The following is a 17,696-nucleotide window of genomic DNA, read 5'->3' as shown; positions in this document are numbered from 1 at the left end:
GGGACCTGACCAGACACCGGGAATGTAAGTATGTAGTATTTGGTTTTTTTACATTTACGCTGGTAACCAGGGTAAACATCGGGTTACTAAGTGCGGCCCTGCGCTTAGTAACCCGATATTTACCCTGGTTACCAGTGAAGACATTGCTGAATCGGCGTCACACACGCCGATTCAGCGATGTCAGCGGGAGATCCAGCGACAAAATAAAGTGCTGGACTTTCCCCAGCGACCAACGATCTCCCAGCAGGGGCCTGATCGTTGGTCGCTGTCACACAGAATGATTTAGTTAACGATATCGCTGCTACGTCACAAAAAGCAACGATATCGTTAACGATATCGTTCAGTGTGACGGTACCTTAAGGGTACCATCACACAGTGGCACTTTGATCGCTAGGACGGCACGATCCGTGACGTTCCAGCGATATCCTTACGATCTCGCTGTGTCTGACACGCTACTGCGATCAGGGACCCCGCTGACAATCGTACGTCGTAGCAGATCGTTTGAAACTTTATTTCGTCGCTGGATCTCCCGCTGACATCGCTGAATCGGCGTGTGTGACGCCGATTCAGCGATGTCTTCACTGGTAACCAGGGTAAACATCGGGTTACTAAGCGCAGGGCCGCGCTTAGTAACCCAATATTTACCCTGGTTACCAGTGTAAATGTAAAAAAAAAAAACACTACATACTTACCTTCCCGGTGTCTGGTCGTGTCCCTCGCCTTCAGCTTCCCGCACCGACTGGTGAGCGCCGGCCAGCCGTAAAGTACAGCGGTGACATCACCGCTGTGCTTTCCGGCTGTCCAGCGCTCACTGTCAGTGCAGAGAAGCACAGCGCCGAGGGACGCGACAGGAATGTAAGTATGTAGTGTTTTTTTTTTTTTTTACGTTTACGCTGGTAACCAGGGTAAACATCGGGTTACTAAGCGCAGCCCTGCGCTTAGTAGCCCGATATTTACCCTGGTTACCAGGGGACTTCGGGATCGTTGGTCGCTGGAGAGCTGTCTGTGTGACAGCTCTCCAGCGACCAAACAGCGACGCTGCAGTGATCGACATCGTTGTCGTATCGCTGCAGCGTCGTTTTAGTGTGACGGTACCTTTTACACTTGGTCCTGGGAGTCATTTTCCTCAACTCTATGCTGTTATTTATTTATTTTTTCTTGTGGGGCTGCTCAGTTTTAGTTGCCACGCTGTAGTTTTCTTTTCCCTATACAAAATAGATGAAAAGTGCACATACTAAAGAATTTACCATTTATGTGGGCATGCAAAAATCTGCTTGCGATACCATCCGACACGGTTTAGAAGACCATACTGTTGGTAGTTTACTGTGCTGTCTAGGGAGCAAAATGTTGAATTTGCCATACAACTTTGTTTCTGTATTGGGTGCAGAACTGTTTTTCTTGTTGATAGCCATGAAGTCTGACATTTCCAGCTCTTAGTCAGTAGCTGATTGATTTCTGTGTTGGGTGCCAGCAGATAGTGCTGTTTTTGGGAACCCTGTAGATGAAGTCATTCTGTGAAATGCCTGGAGTTCTCCTGAGAATTTGCTAAAATATTTACATTTAATCTGAGTAATTTTGTCAGTCCCAGCTGTGTGCCTCGAAGGAGACTTGTGAAAGCTGCATTCATACTAGGTCACCTAGTAATGTGTGCGTACGGCAATCTGTGCAAATATCACTGACACTGATGGGTTATCATAATATTATTTTGTTACTCTGGGTCTTATATAGAAGATCTACCCTTTTCCCTCCTCTGGTTTCTCTTGTCATCACTTTCCTCCTGCCTAATGTTGTTTTTTTTCGTATTGATGCTCTACAAACCAGATTTTGTGGCAGCTGTAATATTGTTAGTCATATTTACAATCGTTCATCCGTATCCAGAAAATGCGGCCATTTTTATTGGATTTTGGATGTGTTGAAGGAATCATGTACGGTGCGAATAGGTTCCTTGCTTAATCATACATTATAAATGTGTATCTGTATACATATTAAATCAAGTATCGCACATTAATACAGCCTATGCTGGTATTCAGACATTTCTGTGCATTCTGTTTTGTATTATCCTTTTTAAACCTCGTATTTTATTCATTTTATCAATCCTATTGCCTCATATTTTAACATCTTCATGGGGATAAGTCCCGTTAAAATAGAACTAGTTGAAGCATCTACCACTAAAGGAAGCGTCTATAACTAGCATATGGATGGACTGGGTCCAATTGTATTCTGGCTTTTAGGTTTCTTTTACACTTGCCGTGTTTTTGCAGCCCCAATAGATTTCTAAGGGGTGGCAAAAACGGGCCGCATAAATTTATTGGAACGCCGTATGGCCGTCAGGGCCGTATTTATGGCCGTGAAAAAATATCGAGGCTGCTCGATATTTTTCACAATATACGGACACGGCTCCCATTGAAAATCAATGGGGCAGCAAAAACAACGGAAGCTAGTTTTTGCTTTACAATCTCACGAAGGTATTTGGGGATCGCAAATACCATATTAGAAACCATAAAAACGGCGATTCACAAGATTTTTGTGGCCTGTTTTTGTGGCAGACCATGAAAATTACAGTAATACGGCCTGCAAAAATCAAGGCAAGTGTAAAAGAAGCCTTAGGGACGTTATGTCGATCCACCATTCACAATAGATTTGGTCAATTCTTAACCTCCTTCCTCTCCCTGAATATTGTCCTAACGCTGCTCTGGGATCTGGGCAGAGATTAATGTCCCATATTCAGTGATTTTTCCTATACTTAATGACTCTAAATGCTTTTTTTCTACATGTTTACAGCTGTCAAGCCAATATACTCCCAATCCCCAAACCACAGTATTTAATTTAAAAAAAACAAACAAAAAAAACTATTAAATCTCAAACGCTTCAGTTTATTAAACTATAAAAGTTATCTTGGTTATTTTGTATTCTTACTAATATATTAATGTTTTATGAACATTTGCTTTTAATTTCCTTTTTATTTTTAACATAATGCCTTGAAAGATCTGTGCATTTCACAACGTCAGTCTGTCCCCGGATATCGATTTTTTTTTTGTTTTGTTTGTTTGTTTTTGTACAAAAAGTACACTGTAAAGACATTCTAACCCTAATATACCATAAACCTGGGCCATGCATTTACTGTGGTGTAGCCCTGAAGCCCAGGACCTTGCAATATATGGTAAATGCTTTTAATAGTTCTTAAAGATGGAGTTAAATGGGTGATTTGTGCACAAAACAAAGTACTTGCTAAATGCACTAAATGAAATGGGACACTGAATATTCATGGCGTGTTCAACACTTTCCTAAATCACTTGTTGACATGCAGTGATATCCATTGGGAGTGTGAAACTCTGCCCTGACATCTGTGTGTAAATGCTCTAATCAGGAAATTCACTTGTACAATGGATGCTCAAGTTGAAATCTAACACGCTACATATCTTACAAAATATACAAGTGTCCTTTGTGTGCATTGTACGAAGTAACATAAATGGAAAGATTTTGGGTTCACTTTATTATTGCATTTGCACCTCTTTTTTGTCAAGTTTTTGGTGTTTTTATACTTTTTTGCGCTGCATTCATCATTTCAGTTACTTTTTTTTTAAACAAATGTTGGATATTTTTTTCAACCCTCAAATAAAAAAGAACCTATACATGTTTGGTATCTGCAAACTCATAATGGCTTGTTGCTGATCCTCCGTACCCTTGGGACACCAACTGCAGAGTATAAAGCTATGGTATTCGGCTCCATTCACTGTTTACGTCTGGCCACCACCAGCTGATTGGTGGCAGTGCCAGGTGTTCAGTCCCAACCAATCTGATATTGATGACATATCCTATGGATAACCCTTTTAACCGTTTCCCCTCTGTGTTTTTAATCTATAAATTAGATTCATCAGAGCTGACCAGCTCATACGAACCACCACACAGACAGACGCCTGTGCAGACCACAGCGGGCAGCATGTGGCATATCTCGAGCATGTTGTTGTGAGGGTCACCATATCCCATCCACGTAGAGGGGACCTACAGATAAACCTAATTTCTCCATCAGGGACAAAATCTCAACTTTTGGCCCGCAGGTAAGTTACTTATACCCGTCTCGTTGTCCATGTGTGCAGAATTTTCCGTAGGTATTCATCTGGTCACCTTGGAAGCCAATCACTGGCCACAGCATGGTGATATCAACACTGTGACCAGCATTCAGTTATGAAGGGCATCTGACATTTGCATTTAGGGACAGAGATGCACAAGATTGGCAATGAAAGCCTGAGGTTGAATCTGTGAGGAAGAAAAGGGGTTTTTTGTTTTTTTCCTTTCGTTTTTTAACCCATGGTAAGTTATTGAAATTGCCAAGAGTGTACAGTATATTAGCATGTGGATATATCTGCATACTCTGGAAGCAAAGGTCAATTTCTCCATGATCTTGGCTTCTGCTAGCAGATTGTTTAGGTGGTGGGGCTGTTGCTCAGGGGCCGAGCTTTGATACTGGTCTTCTGTAAAATATAGTGCATCGGGGGAGGGCTCGTTCTGCAGCCAGCCTCCTTACAGCCAGAGATGGGTATTGCTGGAGGGAGAAATGTAAGAAAATATATAAGGGGGGGAAAGGTTGCTGGCATTTTTATAATCTTATTAGATGTAGAAAAAATAGAAAACCTCTTGTAAATTTGTCTTCAACAACGACATTGGTTGTCAGGAGTGAAAAACCACAAAATCTATTTCACTGTAGTTATCATTGAAAGGTTCGAACATTGTGCTGACATTAATATGAATAAACCACAATGCTTGAAATGTGTAATCAGAAATTTCACCATTCCAAAATATAGCTTTAGGCTATATAGATAGTCTTTTGCCTGAGTTTACAGGATAGAAATTGTGCGGAAACTTAGATTTTGAGGAGTTTTGAGATTTGGAGGAGGATTTGGAGAGTTTTCAATCAGTTTCTGCACTGCACTTATCAAACTGTGTGCGCACAGCCTTGGATATCCATGAGAACAGTCCTGTGTCCATGATTAGGGTAACACCAATTGGTGATGCTGTGTTGGTGACAAGTAGATTCCCAAAACATCATGGCTGATTAGCTGCTGTAGTATAATTGCTTGTCTAAGCAGTTTTGATGTGGATTTTGTGATGAGTCTGCATGAAGAAATCTTATTTTTAGCAGCTTTTGATGTGGATTGGGGGCACGATCTGCTATAAAATCCAGAAAAACTGGATTCGCACACACAAGTGTTCTCTATTTGAGGACGGAGCGTGATTCTCAGACTGCCCGGGGGTCTCCTAACACAAACTATATAAAGGCATATATCAGGCTGTAGAGTTTGGGTCAGGAGACTTGCAGCAGGTCTGTTCATTGCAATCTGAGCTAAGAAACGCATATGTGAGAATCCCACCTTACCCTTCAAGATGTTGCCTAGAAGGGACATCGCTGTGGACTTTGACTTCAGTGCAAAAAGCGCTCAGATGTCTATGTATTAGCGTGAGCAGCGGACCTGTCTCTTAGCACATAGGCAGCCACAATGTGAGCAGTAGTTAGGGGCTAAACTTCTTGAATAAGCAGCTGTTTTGTCTTACAGGACGTTTGATTACTCAAATGAAGGCTTCAAGAACTGGGAGTTCATGACTGTTCATTGCTGGGGTGAAAAAGCTGAAGGGGAATGGATGCTGGAAATTCATGACATTCCATCACAGCTGCGTAATCCTGAGACCCAGGGTAACTGTTCTATTTGTGGTATATGGAAAATGGGCAGACTAAATAGAAGACGCACATTAACATTTAATTAATATAGTTTCCTATATATTTGAATATAGTATTTAGGTATATCTGGTTCTTGCCCAGCTTAAGTGACGTGTTGGATGCTGCATAGGGGGGCAGGTCCCAATTTTTGGTCTTCAAGTTTAGCAAGAATTTCTATTATAAAATTCAATTTTGGTCATTTTTTCTCCTCATGTGCGCACACATATATAGTTCTCATTTTCTTTTATATGTTGTTTCTATGAAATATATATTTTATAGTGTTTGCGTTAGCGAGTGGATGTGTTTGTGTGTGTGTACATGTATGTGTATATACAGTACAGACCAAAAGTTTGGACACACCTCATTTAAAGATTTTTCTGTATTTTCAGGACTATGAAAATTGTACATTCACACTGAAAGCATCAAAACTATGAATTAACACATGTGGAATTATATACTTAATTTCAGTTGTTTCACACTTTTTTTATGTCATATATTCTAGGTTCTTCAAAGTAGCCACCTTTTGCTTTGATGACTGCATTATAGCTATATATATATGTGTGTATGTATACACACATACACTCGCTAACGCAAACACTATAAAATGTATATTTCATATAAACACCTTATAAAAGAAAATGAGACCTATATATATATGTGTGCATATGAGGAGAAAAAATGACCAAAATTGAATTTTATAATAGAAATTCTTGCTAAACATGAAGACCAAAAATTGGGACCAGTCCTTCCCTCTGATTTCGGTTCTATATGCATATCATCTAATGTCACATGACAGACAATGTTGAGGAACATAAGGATCAGGTGTTTGGAATTCATTTGGCCGATTCTTACACTGGGAAGATAATTCCGGCATTGGCTCTCATAGAGAACACACGAGTGCTTGGCCGAGCTTGGTGGTCTTTGTTAATGGAGTAGAGATATCAACCGAGCTATAGTTTAGCTGACAGTCATCTAATGTGTATAGCCAACACACAAGAAATAATTTTTGTTGCCCATTGCAAACAGTCAGTTTTATATTTTGTGCTTAAAAATATAAAAGGCTGCTTTGGGCAATAGTCAATTTTTCTTTTACACGGTTTTCATGAATCTGAACCAATGTTGGGTCTCCTGGCTGAGATTGTAGACTTTTAGTACTGTTGTCAGTGAGAATGTCCATGTCCTAGTGACCCCATCTTGGCCCAAGATATCCCATCTTGGCCAAAGATGAGGAACTGCAGATGACCCAAGAGCTGGTACTCAATAATCCATTGGGGCACGTTGTTTAGAAGACCATTATGTCAAACTTCACCTGTTCTCCTTCTTTGCGATTGCCTATAAACATTACAAAAAATGTCTTGAGTGAAGATCTGCATACTCTGTAGAGTCCGTTCCCATTTCATACATCGCTTACCATTAATTTGCTTAGTAAGGAGGATCCCGGCTTGACATCAGCTAAGTAAAGAAAATCAGGGGCCCTGAGAGGATGTTGACCACAAGATGTTCTCTTGGGTGGGTGAGGAGCAGCAGCCAACTTACATAAGAAATGGACTGTCAGCCCACGTGCTGATCCCAGATCAAACAGCGATAAGTTGAACATCTGTCAGTGTGCGAGAAATGGGCCAGGAAGGGTGAGAACATGAGTCTATAATGAGCATTAGTCATGGAGCTTTTTCATATTATGTGTTTTCTCTCTCTGAAAACAAAACATTTCCGTCAGAAACACACATTTAACTTCTCAGTTTAACTGTTAAAATGCATGTCGGTTATATAAGGTTCTTGGTCTTTTTAAGTTTATCTACGGTAAGTATCGCTCTTGTCATAAATCTAGTTACATCTTAACAACTTACACCATATAAGCTGTAATATTCATATATAATATTTATAGATGCCAAATATGGTAATTTTTGGCTATGTCTGTGTATTTTTTTTTTATTGAATGCACAAATTCAATAATGTCCCTGCTGTCATGCACTTCATAGCGTTGCCTCCTCATTTCATTTTATTAAATTGTCAAAAAAATTACAGTTAATGCGAAAAAATAACTTTGTGCAAAAACAGATGAGTCACTTTGTGAATAGATTTGTCCCTTGTGTGCTCCACACCGCCCGCAATTAACCCTGATGAATATAGAGGAGATAAATATATACAGTTCATCCCGCAAATGGTAATTTATTCATGACATTGTATTAAACAGCATAACGCCAGGAAGGTGCTGACAACTTCTGAAACAGATGTTACTTCCAAATGCAAAGAGATGCAACTAAGAGAGTTTGCATACTTTTGAAATAAAAATGCTTTGTGAAATAAGTCATGTGCTGCCTTGGGGTGCGCTAAAGTATGGAACTACATGGTTAACCTAAACATTTTAGCTAATAACTAATTAACACTAGTTACAGCAAAGGTAGCACTATTAAAATATTTATTTTAATATAAAATGATTAAAAAGCCTCTTGGCCATCCAAAGACAAAACAACCACAAATATAGACCACAATGTTCAGAATCAATTGTATGATGCCAGATTTGTCCACCTTATGTATCACAAAGCAGATCAATGATGTCCAATACAAGCACAACATAAATTGTATTAGAGAAAATATTGTAGACATAAAACCATATGAAAATATTCAGTGTTCAGGAATGTATAAATAAAAGTACGATCTCGCCCTTAACTATTCACCCTTGGGGTTCATAGGGATGTTTTTCAAAATCCTGTAGTATATTTTGGAGGGGCATATCAGTCAGAAGCCACACATTACCCCATACAAAGGATTTTCTTTGCCACAGGTGCTCTCACAAACTAACACTTTACTTTTTCTACTGATACATCAGGGGAGTGTTTTTTGTGGCATTAGCAGCAGCATCAAGTCAGCTGGGTAGATATACAAAACCACATTTGCAGCTATTTTATATGCTATATATCACATTCTAGCTCCTTTCCTTAAATAATGGCAGTACCCAAACGTTATTTTCAGACACCGTTATAATAGGTGGTTACTTCCAGGTTGTCCTGCTGTGAAACACACCCACCTTAGTTAAATGGAACGAACGCATCCTCACCGGGGCATCCTGTAGTTTTACACATCCATCTGGACTGTGTGAGCCACACAGGTTGCTTCTGGTGATAATGAACCAGGGGCGGGCAGGCCCAAAATGGGCTCCGACTCCACGACTCCGACTCCTCAGCCCTGACAATGCTGTGGAGTCTTTAAGCCAAACCTCCGACTCCTCAATTTCCATGATCCACCAAAATGGGCTTTGACTCCAACTCCACAGCCCTGGGGGCAGAACATAATTTCTTATGCCTCCATTCTCAGGGTGGCACAAGATGCGTCCGTATTAGTGATGAGGGAGTATACTCGTTGCTCGGGTTTTCCCGAGCATGCTCGGGTGGTCTCCGAGTATTTTTTAGTGCTCGGAGATTTAGTTTTTGTTGATGCAGCCGCATGATTTACAGCTGCTAGCCAGCCTGATTACATGTGGGGGTTACCTGGTTGCTAGGGAATCCCCACATGTGTCCAAGCTGTCTAGCAGCAATAAATCATGCAGCTGCGGCGACGAAAACTAAATTTTAGAGCACTAAAAAATACTCGGAGGTCACCCAAGCGTGCTCGGGAAAACCCGAGCAATGAGTATATTTGCTCATCACTAGTCCATATGCAATCGATGATGGCGAGTATCACTACTTACATTTTTAACCATCATAACAATAAAAAGTCCTTATATAAACAAACCCACAATCAGAATAAACACTTCAAACTGAATAAAATGTCATCGTGACCCAGCTTGGTGTATTATTCAGTAACAAACGTAAAAGTTCATAGAAGTCATACAGTTGCTATTTTATTAAATACATTATTGCAATAAAATCTGAACCAGGAAGGTTACAGACTGAAGTACCATATATACAGATAATAAAGTGTATCTGTATTGTGTTTGGAAGTTACTCATAATGACAAATGCAATCTATGATTATCTATTGTTGAAAGTAAAATATTTTTTGTTTTTATCTATAATTCTATGAGTGCAAATCAAATAACTCTCATGAAATTCTTATCTCCACAACAGACCACCTAAAATAATCTTATTCTTTGATTTGCACTACTATAATATTATAAAATGTTTTACAATTTTACACTCAACAATACCAGCCACAATAATAGATACACGGTTTCTAGTACTTTATGTGCAGAAAATAGTCTGTGTCCTTCCTCTGTTAGCAGCACTTTTTCTGATTTTTTATTTTTTTTTTAATTGTTTAAAAAAAATGTATTTAATAGAATATTAATTTTATGACTCATGTGAACTTTCACTTCTTTTGTTACTGGGTAATATAACAGATCTGGTTTGGGATTACATTTTTAACCAGTCTGAAAACTTTTAAGAATAATTTTGATTTATGAAATATATTCCAAACTGTATTCTTTATGTACGGATTTACAAAGTGAAGACATTGGTCTTAGTGTATGTGCCCACGATCCGGAGTTGCTGCGTATTTATGCAGCGTCAAACTCGCAGCAGCCAGATGTTACAGCATTGTGACATCCCATACCCACCATGCATCCACAGACACCTGCAGAGACTGACATGCGTCGCGTCTTTCCAGACCGCGTCTCCACAAGAGATATTACAAAGCGCTGCTAGTTCCGGATCGTAAGCTCCCAGCCTTAGTCGCCCTACTAAAAAAAAAAATTAAAAATTAAAAAAAATCAGTTTTTCTATCTTCCGCCACCGCGTTGGTATCTTGTTGCTCCTTCTGAGTACAGAACATTCTGATTTGTCTATCATTTATCAAGTTACCAATTTGTTTTCTAGGGAAGCTGAAAGAATGGACCCTGATACTTCATGGTACTGCTGAGCATCCATATCACCCTCTGAGCTTTCATTATGCAAGAACAAAAGCCCTGGATTTATCCAGCATCGATATGGAGCCATCTAAAGTTGCATTCTTTCAAAGTCACTTGGATTTTGAGGAAGAGGACGAGTATTCAGGTACAAGTCTAGGGTATGTCATGCATGTACAAAGTCGCTTAACAGATGTATTCTTGTTCTTGCATGTGTAATTAGTCTTTTCTCAACATTAGTTGATCAGAAGTCAAGTCATTAAAGATGTAGCAACTGAGACCCTAAAGAAAGAGTTTCGACCTTTTTCATTGAAAAATACCCTGCTAAGGAATGTCCTTAGTTTTTCATTACTTGAATTCACTGGATACAATTGTACCGAGTCTAATTAATGATTGTTCTCCGCTAAACCGCCTGGAATTCAGACTGACACTGTATCAAACTGCAGATATTTGTGCAGCTACTTTATACTACTTGGCTCACAGACAATTGCTTGGACTAGATACAATTTGATCCACTTTTCAGCTGAGACCAAGAATGGCGGAGTCCTGGATTGCACGTTCAGTACGAGGACTGTTCTCATTCACTGCCTACAAACAAATATCTCAATTATGGTGAGAAATTGTAACATAAAGGTTATTAGGCTATGTCAGCATTTCAGTTTGGTCATTATGATGGTCTGTTCCGTTTTAGGAACAAAAAAGAGAATTAATTTACCAAATGGATCTGTTGCAGAAGTGATTGTGAAGTGCGAGCTCATTGAGTGTTATGGGGTACATCTTTATTTTTATTTTTTGTCTGATTTTCGAACGGATTAAAAAGCTCGTCATGTAGAACTTTTCCTTTTTAAAGGCTGACACATAACAGAACCCCGACTCATCCCATAATAATCAATTATGCACATCTGCCTCTGTTTGCATCATTTACGTAGCAGTTCCATTTTAGACCTTCATTCGGTTTCTAAATTTTAAAAGCAAAAACGAGCCCATATGGAAATATGAACCTAGCCTTTGAAAGTTGTATACATTTTCATTAACTCCGTAACCTCTTTACAGATTATTGTGAATAATTATTGCAATTTGTTCCAAAGTCAAAAATCTGCATGGCTAATAAGTAGATATGAACGAACTTCGTCGGCTCCCTCCTTATTCGGCAAGCTATAGCGCTTACCGAAGAAGCTGCATCGGGAACCTGGATAGCTGGAGCACTCCCGATAATCAGGCTCAGGGCCGCCATCAGGGCATTACAGCCCTTACTGGCGTATGGGGGCCGGTGAGCAGAGAGGGCCCCGAGCGGGCCCCTCACTTCTGCTCACCTGGTACTAAGCCGGCGTGCTGGAACGCCGGGTATCAGCGTGGCTGCGGCACTCATTCTCTGCTCCTGCCCTCTCTGCATAATGAGGACTGGAGCAGAACGCTGGCAGTGCGCGCGGCCGTGCAGAGAGTGGCTGCAGTGTAGCACATGCTGTGACTCACCCCCGCACCTGCAGGCAGCAGCAGAATCATCGGATCCCTCCCCTCCAACAGTGTCACAGCTCTCACACTGTGAAGAGCCATGGAGGGGCGGGGCTAAATGTCGGGGGTGGAGCCAGAGACCAGCAGGGAGAAGAGGCAGAAAGGAAATATAAAAATCAGAGCGGGAGAGAGAAAAGATGTAATAAGAGAGACAGAAAACACAACAGAGAGGCAAGACACAGGTGAGAAGTTTATATATATCTACTATATAATTGTCTAAGGGTCACTTCCGTCTTTCTGTCTGTCACGGATATTCATTGGTCGCAGCCTCTGTCTGTCATGGAATCCAAGTCGCTGATAGGTCTCGCCAGCTGCCTGTCATGGCTGCCGCGACCAATCAGCGACGGCCACATTCCGATTAGTCCCTCCCTACTCTCCTGCAGTCGGCGCCCGCATACTCCCAGCTGTCACCGCTCACACAGGGTTAATGCCAGCGGTAATGGACCGCGCTATGCCGCGGGTAACTCACTCCGTTACCGCCGCTATTAACCCTGTGTGACCAAGTTTTTACTATTGATGCTGCCTATGCAGCGTCAATAGTAAAAACATCTAATGTTAAGAATAAAAAAAAAAAATTATATACTCACCTTCCGCCACCTTTCCCGCTCCTGGCTACGCTCCGGTGACCGCTCCATGCAAGCGGCAGGTTCCGGTGGTATGGGAGAAGGACCTGCCATGACGTCACGGTCAATTGATCGAACTACATGTGGCCCTCGGAAGGTGAGTATATGTTTTTTTTGTTTTTTGTTTTTTTTAAAACCTGTGACATATGTGGATGGGCAATATACTACACGGCTCTGCTGTATACTACGTCGCTGTACAATATACTACGTGGCTCTGTGCTGTATACTACGTGACTGGGCAATATACTACGTGGCTGGGCAATATACTACATGGCTCTGTGCTGTATACTACGTCACTGGGCAATATACTACGTGGATGGGCAATATACTACGTAGCTGGGCAATATACTACGCGGCTCTGCTGTATACTACGTCGCTGTACAATATACTACGTGGCTCTGTGCTGTATACTACATCGCTGTGCAATATACTACGTGGCTCTGTGCTGTATACTATGTGACTGGGCAATATACTACGTGACTGAGCAATATACTACGTGGCTGGGCAATATACTACGTGACTCTGCTGTATACTACGTCACTGGGCAATATACTATGTGGCTGGGCAATATACTATGTGGCTGGGCAATATACTATGTGGCTGGAAAATATACTATGTGGCTGGGCAATATACTACGTGGGCTGTGCAATATACTATGTCGCTGGGCAATATACTACGTGGCTGGGTAATATACTACGTGGGCTGTGCAATATACTATGTCGCTGGGCAATATACTACGTGGCTGGGCAATATACTATGTGACTGGGCAATATGCAATATACTACGTGGCGGAATCGCCACGTCCAAAACAGTGTGCGGGGACTTTTACTTTTGGGAGACTGAGCATCTCCGCATGATAAATTGACATGCTGCTGTCTGGAAAGACGCGCTGCATGTCCGTCTCCACAGGGAAGCAGCACTATGCTGTAACATCTGGCCACTGCGGGTTGGATGCCGCATCCATTCCACAACGTTTACTGACCATGGAAACAGACCCTAAGGGTATGTTTCCACAGGCAGAAACCAGCAGCGCTTTGGACACAGCACATGTCCGCTCCTTCCAAAGCGCTGCCGGCTTTTGAACACCGGTGATTCCGCCTGTGTTCATTGAACCATGTGGAATCACCGCGTCCAATACATTGGACGGTGATATTGATCTTGCAGAGACGGAGCGTCTCCGAAGCTAAATTGACATGCTGCGTCTGGAAAGACGCACCACATGTGCGTATGCATAGAGAAACCGGAGGCGTCCGTGAACGCATACTGGAGATGAGATTTCTTCAGATGCCATCCACTATGCGTTAACATCTGGACGCTGCGGGTTGGACATGGCGGTTGTATGCAGCGTCCAACCCCCAGCGTTTACAGACCATGGGAACATACCCTAAGTCACTGACTGCAGTGGTGGGATTCAGGGGGCTCTCACGGGTTCAGTGACACTGCTTGTAAAAATAGTAGGCAGTTGCCCGAACTGTCAAGAAGTGGTGCTGCAATCTGGTTTCCTAGCCCGCAATTTTCAAACAAATGTGCATCTGAGGAGGCACATTCAGTTGCAATATATTGCGGTACAGAAAGCCACCGGATTTCTGCACAGCAATAGTTACCTGCCGCCAGCCTATCACAGGCCAGCAGCTGACATCGGCGCACACGTCGCCGGCGTATAACGTCACTGTCATGCGTCGGCGCATCCACACCTCAAATAAATGAGGGAGAGGGCACCGCTGGGCCGTGGCCAGGTAAGGAAAAATTTTTTTACTTTCTTTTTGTACTGAAAGCCACAGGATGGGAGCTCATATGGGGGCAGGACGGGAGCTCATATGGGGCCAGGATGGGAGCTCATGGGGCTGGATGACAGCTCATATGGGGGCAGGATGGGAGCTCATGGGGCAGGATTGGAGCTCATATGGGGGCTGGATGGGAGCTCATATGGGGCAGGATGGGAGCTCATATGGGGGCAGAATGGGAGCTCATATTGTGGCAGGATGAGAGCTCATATGGGGGTAGGATGGGAGCTCATATGGGGGCAGGATGGGAGCTCATGGGGGTAGAATGGGAGCTCATGGGGGCAGTACAGGAGCTCATATGGAGGCAGGATGGGAGCTCATATGGGAGCACGATGGTAGCTCACAGGGGGCAGGATGGGAGCTCATATGGGCAGGATGGGAGCTCATATGGGGCAGAACGGGAGCTTATGAGGGCAGGATGGCAGCTATTGTGGGAGAAAGATGGCAGCTCATATAGCTGCAGGATGTGAGCTCATATGGGGCACAATGGGAGCTCATATGGGGCAGAATGGGAGCTTAGATGGGGCAGGATGGGAGTTCAGATGAGGTAACAAGGCAGCTCATATGGGGCAGGATTGGAGCTCATATGGGGCAGGATTGGAGCTCATATGGAGGCAGGATGGGAGCTCATATGGGGGCAGGATGGGAGAACATGGCTGGAGCCAAGAATGAGGCACAAGGGGGCCAGGATGGGAAATATCATTACTTTCTAGGCTAATCAAGGGCTATTATTACTGCAGTGATGTATTTTATTTTTAGAGGATACTGTTTTCAATGAAGGGGGTCCTATTACTCTACTGAGCGACACTGTCACCTTTTTTTCTTCATCTGGTGTATTGTAGAAGTCGGGAAAAATTAATGTGCTCTGCAAGCAGTGCTCTAAATAACTGTGTTATTTCCTGCAGAGATGAGCCCTGGGTGGAAGAAGTGATGGCGGTCTGTGCTGGTTGAAGCTGAAAAATAAAGATGGAAGACTTCATCTCGAGACGTCACTGGTGAGTCAGTGTATTACGTGTACACACACAGTATACACTGTATATTATATACAGAGCTCCTGTGTACAATGTCACGAGTGATCACTGTATTACCTTTACACTGACACTATATACAGATCTTCTGTGTATAATGTCACTGGTGATCACTGTATTATCTGTACACTGTCCACCGGTGATCCCTGTATTACTAGTACACTGACACTATATACAGAGCTCCTGTGTACAATGTCACCGGTGAGCCCTGTATTACCTGTACACTGACACTGTATACTAAGTACAGATCTCCTGTGTATAATGGCACTTATGGTGATTTTAGTATTGTGTTTTATTTTATTGATGATCAGTATTGTAGTAATCGGTCACTGTGTTGTGGTAATATGTGATCTGGTCATGGTGTGGCGGTCTTTGTTCCTTGTATGTGGTATTATTGGTTATTTTAAAAATTGAAAAACAAAAATATAGCTAAATTGTATTGGATATTTTAACAAATGTTTAATAAGTTACAGTAGAGTAGAGCCCGGACAAAATAGTATACAAAAGATACACGTTATGTATGTGATCTGGTGATGGGAACTGGTAATGTGTGATTGGTGAGAACGTGGTGCAGAAGGGGAGTTTTTCCAAGAAAGGGCAATGGGACTGTGGAAGGTTTGCGTGATGGAGGCGGAGCTGGGGTGGAGCCTGGGTGGAGTCTCCAGGGGGCCCCGAAAATGTTGCCAGTATGGGGCCCCGAAATTCCTAGTGGCAGCCCTGTTCAGGCTGCATGGAGAGCCTGTGTATTGTGACTGTCACACACCCGTCACACATGCAGCTGCGCCAAGGAACTGCTGATTATCGGGAGCGCTCCAGTTAGCCGGGTTCCTGCTGCAGCTATTCGGCAAGCATATTAACGCAGCTCTACTAATAACCAAAATGGCATATGATCAAGTTTTCTTTGCTTCACAAGTTAAGATTTCCACACTAAAAGTTTCTGACCTGAGCACAGAGATGAATGTAAACGATATACTCGATGTGTGCATGGCATCGAGGCGGGTAATGCCAGGGTAGTGACTTCTGGACTTATTTTGTATTATGTCTCCAAGATGTCTTATTAATTTGAGCGGAAAGTAACTTTGCTTTTCCACTCAAGTTCTGCTTGGTTTCGGACTGGTTGCATATATAATGTATGATTTGAGCTGCTGGGATTCATTCTTGAACTTGTAGCTTCGATGCTGAAAAGATCAAGAATGTAAACTGAGGCTAAGCTGCTCCCAGCTGCAGAGGAAAGAGGGGAAATGATGGTAATCTGTGTCTGCAGAAAACTTAATCATAAGTTAAGATGCTTCTCCAAGTTCTACTTATCATGAAACACTGGAAAGTTTTGCAGTAATAGAGAGTTGCACAATGATGTGAAAAATGAAATCAGCCACGTGGTATTGAGTGGCATGAACATCTCTATACTGCTAGGTCAGTCACTACGGCCATATTTCTGCACCCATCTTCTGCCTGCAAGTAAATGACTGAGAGATTAGCATCATGGAGATGTATGCACTAGAAACTGACCATTATAATCTCTGAATCACACACTTTATTGCAGCTTGTAAAACTAAAAATGTTATTATATACACATTCACAGTTGTTCATTTATTCTTTAAAATGTGTTAAAGCCTATGAACATGGAAAGATCTTTCACATATGTTATTAGTTACCTTTTAGTTAATAAAATTGTACCAAGTTTCTTTTTTCATGTATTTTCATGACCTCCTGGTATGCATTTTGAAACCTATGCTAAGCTTCAGATTATTCTTTTGTGGGAGTGTTTCTCCCAGTAATATAGGCTGGATGTAAGCTATTGACATATCAAGGATACTGCTGTCTTCATTAGCTCATGCATTAGCACAGCTTCTATACTGCACGTCCTCATGTGTTTTGACTCTTTTTCTATAGCCTATTTTCTCTGCCCTTCCTGAGGCAGTATATGCTTTCTCTTTTCTGCATTGTGCAGATCTCTGTATAATGCCCTCCCTGCTATAATATCTAACACTGAGGGGGGAGAGGGCCATGAGTAGCAGTACTGTTGGATTTGTAACATTTTGTAAATCAATCCAATAGATAAAGGGCTCACAGATGGTCTGTAGCAGCAAATTGGTAGAAACTTTTTCATGAAGACTAGTAAATGAAAAATAAAATTTCTGTGCAATTAAATATCTTGTAAAACTAGTGAGATCAGTTATAATTAAAATGGTAG

The 17,696-nt window shown here is 42.0% G+C and overlaps 1 protein-coding gene across 1 annotated transcript in view; it reads left to right on the top strand.

Annotated features, from left to right (window-relative positions):
- PCSK6 (proprotein convertase subtilisin/kexin type 6) overlaps positions 1-17,696 on the top strand; it is a 284,049-nt gene that overhangs the window by 227,152 nt on the left and 39,201 nt on the right. Inside the window, exons 12-14 of the mRNA XM_069766332.1 lie at positions 3,870-4,058; positions 5,553-5,689; positions 10,527-10,703. Of these exons, the coding sequence (XP_069622433.1) occupies positions 3,870-4,058; positions 5,553-5,689; positions 10,527-10,703 (503 nt within the window). The remainder of the gene's footprint in view (positions 1-3,869; positions 4,059-5,552; positions 5,690-10,526; positions 10,704-17,696) is intronic.

This window comes from Ranitomeya imitator, chromosome 4, assembly GCF_032444005.1.
Source record: "Ranitomeya imitator isolate aRanImi1 chromosome 4, aRanImi1.pri, whole genome shotgun sequence".
NCBI lineage: Eukaryota > Metazoa > Chordata > Amphibia > Anura > Dendrobatidae > Ranitomeya > Ranitomeya imitator.
This window is presented reverse-complemented; position numbering and strand designations above follow the sequence as displayed.